Source organism: Beta vulgaris, chromosome 1, assembly GCF_026745355.1.
Source record: "Beta vulgaris subsp. vulgaris cultivar EL10 chromosome 1, EL10.2, whole genome shotgun sequence".
Taxonomy (NCBI): domain Eukaryota; kingdom Viridiplantae; phylum Streptophyta; class Magnoliopsida; order Caryophyllales; family Amaranthaceae; genus Beta; species Beta vulgaris.
This window is the reverse complement of record NC_079202.1, coordinates 61,178,190-61,190,677: the sequence shown is the minus strand read 5'-3', so window position 1 is coordinate 61,190,677 and position 12,488 is coordinate 61,178,190. Positions and strand designations below refer to the sequence as shown.

At 33.6% G+C, this 12,488-nt stretch overlaps 1 protein-coding gene across 1 annotated transcript; it reads left to right on the top strand.

Annotated features, from left to right (window-relative positions):
• The first annotated feature begins 654 nt into the window (after positions 1-654).
• On the top strand, positions 655-1,719 carry LOC104908154 (uncharacterized). The gene has a single exon (XM_010697270.4). The coding sequence runs from the start codon at positions 872-874 to the stop codon at positions 1,364-1,366; it is 495 nt and encodes a 164-aa protein (XP_010695572.2). The 5' UTR covers positions 655-871; the 3' UTR covers positions 1,367-1,719.
• Positions 1,720-12,488: the final 10,769 nt, after the last annotated feature.

Sequence of the window (12,488 nt, the reverse complement as noted above, 5' to 3'; positions counted from 1 at the left end):
ATGAATATTGAATTCCACTTTGTTAGTATAATTTGACCAGTAATAAACTACCAAAATTGACTAGTTGGTGAGATATTCAATTTACTCTAGCATAGCAATTTAGTGAGAAAGTGACGTAACTTATAGTGTGATGGTAACTGGTAAGATGGCATCTCACAAAAAATTTGATATCAGAGCTAAGTCAAAGTTGTATTAAAAGTAGAGTCATTTGGTACCAAAATGTAACTGTAGTAAATTGATACCAAGTAAGAATTAGTTTGGTATTGGTATCACAAATTCACAATGACTTTATTTTGATACCAATTTGACTCCAAAAATTTTGTAAGATGCCAAAAATGAGACGCAAATCAAAGTTCTAAAATTTAGTTACCTTGTATATACGGAGTATTAAGGGCCTGTTCTCCCCAGCTTATTTTCAGTTCAATTTAGTTCAGTTCAGTTCAGCCCAGTTCAGTTCAGTTCAGATCAGTTCAGCTCTTGACAATACTTTTACTCTCACATATCACTATTCATTTCAATTCAGTTCAGTTCAATTCAATTCAGTTTAGTTCAGATCAGTTCAGTTCATATCAATTCATATCAGTTCAGTTGTTTTATGCCGAAGAGAACATGCCCTAACTAGATTAGTTGGTAAAGTCTTATAAAAATGGTATTTAAAACATGTCATCGGATTTCCTCTACAACACTCGTCTTTGATCCTCTCTACCCACCAAAAACAATATAACCAAGGTGGCGCCAAAACTGCTCATTTACCCGCCATAAATTGAAATTGAAAATCCAAGATACACTTATAAGCAGTTTTCAGTTTTCACTCCTTTCTAAAATCACAATTCACAAACCCACAAATTTATAAACACCAAAACATTGTCAAATGAAGAAGAAAAACCAAAAATCCGTGGAAGAAGAAAAACAGGAAGAGCAACAAAAAAAGTGGTTGCTGAAAACAGAATTTGAAGAATGGTCATGGGAAGATCAAGCAGCAAATGAAGGAAAAACAAAATGGGATGGTGTGAAAAACAAGCAAGCTCAAAAATATCTCAAGTCCATGAAAATTGGTGATTTATGTTTCTTCTACCATTCAGGCATCAAAGCACGCAGCGTTGTGGGCGTAGTTAAAGTGGTTAAAGAATTTTACGACGACGGCGATGATGGCGGAGTGGCAGTTGATGTGGAGGCTATTGGGGAAATGAGGAGGCCAGTGCATTTGGCGGAAATGAAGGCGGATGAGCGGCTGAAAGTGTCGGGGTTTACGTTGTTCCGGCAGCCAAGATTATCGGTGGTGGCGGTGTCCGAGGAGGTGTGGAAGAATGTGTGTGAGTTGGGTGGTGGATATGAAGGAGATGGTATGGGTGGTGAACAAGATTGAGGTTTAAGGAGAAGGCCTTGTTTTGGAGGGAAGGGTTGTTTATATGTTTTGGGTTTGATGTTTTGAGACACTAAGGCTACGTTAGGTAGGACGTAATAGAGGACAACAGTTTTTTTGGAAAACGTTTTACGCCCTATCAAACGGAGTTTAGGTGAAACAATCTTTGGTGGTTTGATGGCCTTGGTACTAATGCTATTTTAGAAGTTTCTTGTGATTATTGAGGTGTTTTGTTAGTTTTTGGCTTTTAGGGTAGGGTGGAAATCTTTTATAATAGTATTGTTGAAGAAATTTATGGATGTTAAGAGTTTTAAATTAGTATAGAAAGAGGGTTTTAGAATCGTAAAAATGATACGGTAAATATATTCTAAGTTGTTTATGATTATTAGTTTATTACGTATAAGAGGAGTATATTGCTTAATGCTTATGTTACAAAAAAAAAATTGAATTATGTCTCCCTTGTAAAATGAATAGAAATTGGATCAAATCCCATTAGGGGATTTTTAGAGTGAGATTTTCTTTAACATTCTCCTCTTTTCAAGGAGTCTGACCTGCAAACCTGACTGATAATATCTTTACGATGTGCCAATTTAATAAGGTCGCATATGTATTTGGCTTTTATGAAGCAATTGGATTGTGTCTAACACAATGATTGATAGATTTGTTTTTATTATGAGTTTTTTAAGAGATATAATTGGCGCAATACCCTCTTACAACGTTACAAGGCATATGATCTAAAGTAACATATACAACTAGTAAGGCATATGGTCTAAACTCTAACGTAACATACACACAACTGGTAACTTGGTAAGGCCGTAAGGCGTATGGTCTATACTCCATAGTAACATATACAACTGGCAAAAATTATTAAAAGAGACGGTCTAATTTTAATATAAAAGTAGACCTAGTTACTAAATGAATTAAACTAGTTACCAAATGAAATTAACCTACTTACTATTGGGCTAATTTTCTTTTTAATATTGGGCTTACCATTGCCTAATTTTAATTTAAAAGTAGGCGGTCTCTTACAAGACAAACTCGTGGTAAGACATATGGTCTACACTCTATAGTAACATATACAACTGGTGCGCTACTTATTACTATATGTATTGCTGGCTATTGCTAATTAACTTTAGGTTGTAACCTCACTAAACTTCTATACGGTCGGAAAATCCTTCAACAAGACATGAAGACAACAAGGGTCTATGTAGATAAACCATTAACGAATTATTACAATATCAGACCAAGTGATAATCATGGTTAGTCCTAATGTAACTCCTATATAGCTGCAAAAAGTTAATAGGTGTAGGGCAATCATGTCTATATAAATATATAATAGTATACATTTCCTAAATTTTGTACTCAATTCTAAAATATGAATCAGAATGAATATGAGTCTCTATCCTTGCATTTCTTTTATTACAATCGTTATTTTATAATCGAAAATATATTTGTACGATCTAAGTAAGGCATAAATTTAGATATACTGTACGATATTTCTACTGATGTCTGGTTTATTAGACATTTAACTTGATTAATTGATTCATATACATCTAAATTAGGCTAACTATTGGTTATAGATGGTTCTAAATTCTAAGGTACTCCAACTTAGTACAGTAATTAATTACCCATTATATTTAAGTAGACAAAGCTTTTTCTTTTTACTCCGTATAAAATTGATTAATTGCTTTCTTCATCATTTAACGTTCAAAGTTCATAATTCCATGACTCATGTTCATGCTGTCGCATAAACTATAATAGTGACATTGCTAATTATTAAAAGTAACAAATAAATTATTTTTCATAATTAAAAATCGTAATTAGTTACTGAATCCATGTCAAGTACTTGTAAGTTTTGTCTTCAAGCCATAATGGATGTTTCAAATATAATATGGATGAATCATGATCATAATGACTTATGAGGAGCTCTATTTTGTTTTGTTCTACCTAGGATTATATGGCGTACATACACTACTAAGCCGACCCCTGATTTAAGCAAACTAGTAAATGTATATTTTTTGTGGTTAAAAAATATTTGTTATTAAACAACTTGGATATTTTCTTCATACGCCACAATAATCTTGTAGCAACTAGCAAGTGATTAAATTATTGCAAGAGTATTAACTACTCCTAAGGAAGGTGGCTTCTCCTTTGGTCTCCATTCCATGTCACAAGTTTGTCGCATCCATATTTTTTAATTATCATTTACATACTCCCTCCATCTAATCAACGATATATTGGTCTAGTGGTTAAGATTGAGGTGCTGTGAACAATAGGTCATAAATTATATTTTGACACGGGGGAGTATTAAACTAGCTATATGATCGTTTAATTAACTTTTAATCAGATGTTCGTCTAAATTAATTAAATAAGATTTATAATTTAGACCACGACAATTAATATGCATATGAGATTTTATATGTAGATTCGTCTTCAATAAACGTAGCTATCAGTCGTTCTCATAAATCATGATTTCTTTATCTTACTAAGCTTAATGTTTACTAAGGTCGTTGATCAGTAGGTGACTATCAAATCAAAACAAATTCCATCTACCAAAAGTTAAGGCGAGTAAATGTGGATAAGTGGATGTTTCAAATTATCAATGGGCGCCACTAAGGGTGTGCACAAACCGGTCCGGATCGAAATTTGAATCGGGTCGGATCGGAAGTCCACGGAATATCAATATTTCGGTCCACCGGTCCCGTCCAGTCCAAATCCGGAAAATTCCGGTCCGGACCGGTTGGACCGGAATTTTTTTTTTTAGTAAAAAAAAAAGTTTATATGTTTTAAAAAAATAATTAAAAGGTAGAAAGTTAAAAATTTAAAAACCTACTATTTATTCTTTTAGGATTATTATTATTAAAATTATTAATTTTTAATGTATATAATTTATAAATATTTTTGATAAAACAAATAAATAAAAAATTTCAAAAAAAAAATTCCGATCCAAGAGGTTCAGGATCGGACCGGAAATTTTTCGGTCCGCTCCCGTCCAAGAAAATACCGATCCGGTCCGATCCTAGACCGGTGCACATCCCTAGCTAGGCACCACACATTGGTTTATAAGGAAAGATCTTGTACTCTGAGTCTCTCACAAATTTCTTTTCCATCTTTTACACTTACAATCTTGACACAATTTATATTTAAAGAGAAACTTCTCAATTTTTTTCAATTTATAAGAAAAAATATAACTATATGGGTCTTGTTTGATGCATTTTAATTATTATTCCTTCTGTTTTTTTATCATTCTTACTTAGAATCTTGACACTATTTATATATACTTAGAGATTTCTCAAATTTTTTCAATTTATAAGAAAAAATTAGTCATGTGGAGTCTTGTTTGATTCGTCTCAATTATTACTTTATTAATATTCAATCATTATAATTTTTACTAATATATAATGAAAGATATTTAAGTTCAAAGATGTGCATTTGGAGACGCGCACGGGGAAGTGAGAAAGGTAAAAAAACAGAGGGTGTACTTTATTAATATTTAATTGTTATAATTTTTACTTATATATCATAAAAAAATATTTATTCAAATATGTGCATTGGAAGACGCACGCATGAAAGTGAGAAGGATAAAAAAACAAATAGAGTATTTTATGTGCTACCATCTGACGCTATTACATGAAAAAATTTAGGATGTAGATATAATGAACTTAAAATTAGTTTTATTATGCTTACTTTTGAAATTGACAAAATAATAATTGAAAATTACTTTTTCTGATACCTTTCATTTAGTTAACAAAAAAAATGAAAATTCACAATGGTAACAAATACTCTTTGATTTAATATTTGTTTGAAAAAGGTGGTAATAATAATAATAATAATAATAATAATAATAATAATTATTATTATTATTATAATAAAAATAATAATAATAATAATAATAATAATAATAATAATAAGGGTGTTTAGTTGACAAAACCAAAAAAAAATCGAGGTTTTGGGAAAAACCAATTGTCCACGCTGAAAAGTTGACAATTCATCCCGAAAATGAGTTAAGTATACAGGAGGGTACTGAACTTTGAGAAAAGTTTCAGTTAAGGTACTGAACTTTCAAAAGTTCCAGTTAAGGTACTCAAATTGGATGTCTGTTAACTTAAGGTACTAAACTTTGGTTTGTACCGTTATCAGCCCCAAAAATAAAAGAAAAATATGACATGGCATTAATTAAACAGAAAAAGGTGACATGACATTAATTATTAAAATTCCAAACTCTTTTCTCTCTCCTCTAATTCCTCCCCCTCTTTTCTCTCTCCTCCTCTATTATTCCTCAAAGTTCAACCATTGCAGTATTGTTATGTGGTGAATGGTGATGCAAACATAGGAAATAGGAATAAGATGGTATTTATTTTAGGATGTATAGGAAATTCTAAAATGACCTTAATAATGGTAAAACAATCGACAAACACCGCAAATTCAACAGCCCTAAACAAGACACATATAGCCCAACTGGGGCAGCATATACCCAGAAACAAAGGAAATTTTTCTGCTTACTCGGCATTGCAACTAGATGAATTTCCTCATTATTAACCAAAACAACAGCAGTTTTAAGCTCGTAAAAGCAAGAAGCATGGAGACTCAGAAGGTGTTGCTGTTGTTGTTGTTGTTGTTGTTCGGAGGGTTCAAGCTTCCACAGGAGAGAGAATGGGGAGATGACGTGGAGGAGAGAGAGTGGGTGGCAACGTTCAGTGGGTGGGGAAATGTGATGGATTCGAATTTCGTTGTTTGGGAATTGAAATTTTGATTCTTTTGCTATACAAATTGCTTCTAATTCTTTTATCAATGTGATGGTATTTATAAAAAATATAAGAAATAGGAAATTCTAAAAACAAAATACTAGTATAAATCTGCCTTGATAATAGTAAATCTGAGTAGAAAAAAGTTCTCAAATAGTCAAAGAAAATTTTTATAATTCCACAACAACTCAAACTTTTTTTCTAAAAGAATGGAAGAATAATAGCAAAAAAAAATTCAAGCAAACCTTAGGAATAATGCGTGCTGAAATTTAGAGCAACACTTTTCTACTCCCTCCGTCCCATAATATAGTGCTTGATTCCATTTTTTCACGGGAATTAAGGTAAATAGAATCTAAGAGGAAAGTAAAAACTTTTTATTATTAAAATAAATATTGTGTGGGAAAAGGTGATCTTAGGAGAGAGAATGAAGAATAATTGGTGAAAGAGCATTAAATGCAACCCTTGGGTTGAATAAACAAAGCAAAAAAACTATTTTCAAGAAGCAAACAAATAATGATGGCACGATTTTTCTAGGCAAATCACAAAAAATTATGGAATTAAATATAGAACCAAGCACTATATTTTGGGACACCCAAAATGGAAATGAAGCACTATATTATGGGACGGAGGGAGTAATATTCATCTGAGAAACTTAAGAAAAGAAAAAGTAGCAAAAAGTAAAAAGAGGGTGAGGAATCAGATGAGAGAGAAAAGAGAGTGAGGAATCAGAGGAGAGAGAAAAGAGTGTGGAATTTTATAATTAATGTCATGTCACATTTTTCTGTTTAATTAATGCCATGTCATATTTTTCTTTTATTTTTGGGGCTGATAACGGTACAAACCAAAGTTTAGTACCTTAAGTTAACAGACATCCATTTTGAGTACCCTAACTGGAACTTTTGAAAGTTCAGTACCCTAACTGAAACTTTTCTCAAAGTTTAGTACCCTCCTGTGTACTTAACTCTCCCGAAAATCGTAATGTGGTGTTTAGTTGCCAACGGAAGTATTTATTTGGTACGTCCTTCCCTTCAAAAAAAAAAAATTAAGTGGTGTTTCCCCCCACAAAAACCCTATTTTGATTGGTCCTTCCCCACAAAAGATCCAAATCATAACAAAGAATATTACCACTTAATTTAAACAATCTTAAATCAAAGAATTTTGGTTACCATTCTTAATATTCTTAATATCACTAACTTGTTCCAATTAAGGTCAAAATTCTAAATTTCAATGCCACGTGCTAGAAGCGCATGATGAACAAGATAATTAATTATGTGGATTTGAATCTAAGCTTCTAAAATACCAACTAATAAAAAGTTATAATAAGTGTGTAGAAATAATTTATCCAAGTGATGAACAAACTTTATTTCTTCATACAATAATTTAGAGTTTATCTGCAAATATATCATTCCAACAAACAAAGTTGACAAACTAATTGAGATTGAACTATGTGATAACCAAGTACTATATACTTCATTACAATAAACTCTAACTATAGTCTTGAAGGTTTCATTTGTTTTTATATTTTCCTTTAATTTGTAATGCTCCCCTTATTGTAGTAATTGTTGGAGTTTATAAGAGTAAAAACCCGGAGTTTGCTTCAAAATAATATGAAGAGTCATTTTTATCTTTTGTTCCACATTGAAAGAATAAAAAGAAAGTGTAAGGTTTATAACCATTATTCTTCCTTTACACTTTGAATTGTGTAGTAATGAGATTTTTAGTGGATATGTGGTGATTGGAGTTACAGTTACCCCATGCATGTCACTTGAATAATGCCTTGGGCCTTGGGAACAAACTTAATTATTTTTTTGGGTCAATGTTTTCGGTTTTCCCTAATTTCTCCCATAACTGTTGTCATGATTCTCCCCACTAAATGATCGTTTTTCCCACGATTTTAGACTTCTTCTGATCTCATTCTGGTTTTCTCTCTCTATAAATATTGGCGTTTTGGTTTCATTTACAACACAAAAACACACAATCTTTTCTTCTTCTCAATTTTCAATATTCAAATAACGTTCTCAATCTGTTTTTCTGCCAACATCGGAAACGCCGAAACCGTGTATCCCTGGAAGTTGATTGTTGTGAGTCTGTGTGTTGTTACAGGGCAAATTCAACTTTTGGGCAGTGATCTTCTCACGCCACGATTATCAGATAAGTTAAATATAATTGTTACCAATTTACGTTTATAAGGTAACTAGTATTGCTTTGATATTGTGATAGTATGAGTAGACGTAGTGCTGTTATCAATCATAAACAATGTAGATAAGATATTGCTCTTCACTTCTGGTCCAGCATATGTTACATTGGCATGGGACAGTTAAATGTGTAACATGCATGGCCAGCCCTCCTCATAAATCCTTTTCATCACCAGTTAGTTCTGGCTTTCTGCTACTGTAGTTATAACTTTTAGAAGTACTTAGCTTCATTTGGTGGATCCTTTGGTTTTTATTGCCAACTTGACTAGCATACGTACAACATCATGACACCACTCACAGCAGGGGCGGGGCAAACATAACGGGGGCCCTATACACTCTCTTAAAATTGGACCTTTCATATTTAGTTCATAAAAGATATTAGATTCTCAATTAAAAAAAATACTCTCAACATATCGAATAATTATAAATAAACAAAAATTTATATATAAATAGAGTAAATTTTATTGGAAAATCGCCAAAAAAAAAAGGAATATGAGTAGAAATTAATGAGAGAGGGTTAGGAGGAGAGAGAAGAGAGTAGCCATTAATGGGGAATTGGGGATTTGAAGCAGCCCAAGAAAAACCCACGCGTGATGGTTTATTAATGTGAGTAGGTGATGAGTCGGCACTCATAATTAGAACAACAAAAAGTAAAAAAAAACTGCTCCTAAGTAGTAGAATTGAACCCACGCCCCTTTGCCCAATCCCTTATTACTTTACCACTGATCCAAATGCTTTCTTTTTGTTTTTTCTTTCAAACATTTAATACATATAATATGTTTTGGGGCCCTTTAATTTTTGGGCCTCTATTCCATCGCCTATATTGCATGGGCCAAGAACCGCCCTTGACTCACAGAGTTAGTCGTATGTGTTATGAGTTGATACTTGATAGCAAGAAACTAACATTATTATTGGAAATTTCTAGTACCTATGTTATTCTCACTTCTTTTCACTTGTTCAGAAAGTAAGTTTATGTAAGTAAAGTTAAACGGTAATACAATGGAAACTAACAACTTTTATAGTTTTGTTTGTCACGTCTGATTTCCGAACTTATAACATTTTCAAGGTAGAACCTCTTCTAATGAAAAATTGCAATCACTTGTGATTTTTGTAGGTCCACATGTGAGGAAAGTGAGATGGAAATACTGAATTTCTATTCGTTGTCCTAATATTACTTAAAATTGTTCAAAAAAAAATTGAAATTACATTTATAACCCCAACCCCCTATTTCTCTCTCCTCACTCCACCACATTCCACCTCTGCCACCACCATGTATCTAACAAAGCCACCCTCCCCCCACCCCCTGCAAGCCACACGAACAAACCCCCGGCAAACCCCAACCCCCTCTTTCTCTCTCCTCTCACTTGATGTTAACGTCCATATATGGACCCGACAAGATTGATAGACGTTGACAGAGCTTAACTTGCGTCGGTGCTATGTCGTAGTGGCAATCGGTCCTAAAACCGAATTTTTTTTGCGGACCATGGAAAAACGTCCGGGCTAAACGTTCCACCCATGGCCCGAACGTTTGACCTGGACGTTCGGGCCATGGGTGGAACGTCTGGGCACTTAACCGGTTGGTTTCGGAATGTCTATACATGTGTCACATGAACAGGTTACAAGGACCCCGTGGGCTTGAGAGCATTATGTCCTAATATGAGATTATTTGGACTACAAAATCAAACCAGATTATCGAACAAGATTTGATAAATGCTAGTCAACAAATCGAAATTCATTTATCAATCGAATTTTTTTCTTCCATTTGAACTCATTTCAATAATTCTATTAGTTTTTTTTAATAGGTGTAATTGTCGTGGCTCGTCAAATAATTCATTTTCAATTAATTTGAATGAAACTTGACTTCAATGATTGAAATGAGTAGGCTAGAATCCGTAATATTCGATGAGATTAATTAGATAGTATGGTAGAAAAATTCATAGCAGGAATCTTTTATGAATCTTTCTACCATATATACTATCTAATCTATTAGTTTTTTTTTCCCACGGGCCACAAATGTCTATATTTTTTAGTTACATCAAGATTATTAGAACTTTCTCTTCTAGTTAAAGTACTACAATTCGTGATATGGACGTTCGACCCAAAGCCCGAACGTCAAGGCTAGACGTCCGGGCCATGGGTGGAACGTCCAGCCCGGACGTTCACTCGTGGTCCCCAAAGAAATTCGGTTTTCTACAAGGTGGGTGGTGGAGGAGGTGGCGGGTGGTGACGGGGGGAGGTGGGTGATGGCGGATGGCAATATGTGGTGGCGGGTCGTAGTTAGGGTGGTGCAAAAAAGAGAAGGGTAAAATTCTCTATTAAAAGTGGATCCGGGATGATTTTAAGTAATTTTAAGGCGACATTTAACAATCGTCATTGATATATTGTGGGAAACAATAAGGTACACGGGGGACCACAAAAAGTTAAACAAAGCGATAAGCTTTGTGGAGCAACTTGATTTCTCCCAGCTACAACATCAATTCTCCTTCAATGATCAAGCTAGTTGCTCCAAGATTTGAGAAACTACAAGGGAATCCTCCAACCCCATCGCTACAGTTGCTCTTAATAATACGATCCGATAATTACTAGAAACTAAAATTCAGGGTTCATAAGTTACTATCGAGTAGAGGTGATCATGGGCCGGGCCGCGGTCAAAATTTTTTGCCCATTGGTCGGGCCGGGCCGCGGCCAAGAAAATTTGGCCATTGGTCGGGCCGAATTTTTGTGTCCAAAACCCGCTATTTCGGGCCTAAATTAGCGGGCTTTTGCGGGCCAAAACGGGTCGGGCAAAAAAATAGACTAAAAAGTCGTTTTTGACTTGCCCAAAGCCAAAAAAATACGACAGGGCCGGACCGGACCCGGCCCGCGGGCTGAAAAATTTTGCCCAAAACCCGGCCCAAAAACGAGCCAGGCCGGACCAAAATGATCACCTCTACGAGTATCGAGTAGAAAATTAGGGTCTAGGAATCTTGCGTTGATAAGAATACCAATAATTTAAACATTTCAAAATGGAAGAAATCAACCTCATAATAGTACCACTGTGATCATTAGGCTAATACTTCATAGCTTCTTTCCAGGTGAAAGGTCAAATTTTTTTTAGTATTAGAGAATCTCAACACCAAAAAATGGTCCCTCTTCTTAAAATCTTATCACCATAGTTGATTGCTTTTTTTCAACATGACGCGGATCGAAATCTTTGCTTAATATAAGTCGTTTAAGGTTTTTGCACACAAATTAATAATTTAGTTAATTTTAGTTAGTTTTGCATGGGTAATAAGAATTGACATTAAATATTGTATTGATAATACAAAACAACCTATAAGCTTATCTTGATAATATAAAATCGCATTTAATCTTACATTGGTATTGTAGAATGCCTTATATTTTGAAACAAATTCTTTTAGCTAAAATGCCTTATAATATGAAACAGAGGGAGTAGTAATTAATCAATAACTCAATATTCTTTACTAATTTTTTACCATATACCATGACTAATTTTGCTACTAGCTATTTACACAAATTATTAGAATAGACAGATTAATTTTAACATAAAATTAGACGAATCTAAAACTGAATTTTTCTAACAAACCTATTCCATTTCACTCTAAACAAACACTATCCTAATCATCCCTTATATTTTTCTTAATTTATTTTCTTGATTCTCGAACTACAACAGGCAATTTCAAAAAATAACTCGATAGTCTTACCGAACAAATTAAATTAGTCACTAAATGGATTAAACTAGTAACTGAATAGGTTAGAGAATATCATTACTGAATATTTAAACTGGTCACGAAAGAGATTAAAACGGCCCTAAATAGATTAAACTAGTCACTATATTAAAAAAGGTGGCATGTTCTCTGTTGAATATTGGGCTTGACCGTCTACTTTAGATTAAAATTAGACAATGACAATCTCTATATTAAAAACAACTTTAGCCCATAACGACTAGTTTGATTTCATTCAGTGACTAGTTTAATCCATTTGGTGATTAAATCTACTTTTATATTAAAATTAGACCGTCTCTTTTAATAATTTGTGATTAATGTGAAAGCGACGAATTTACAAGGGAGTTTGCAACTTGTAAGGGCCCAACCTCTGAGGCCCACCATGCAATCTATATTTCTAAAGTCGCTTCTATATGTTTGTATTTTTTAAGGTATATTTTATTAAATAAGCTATATATCA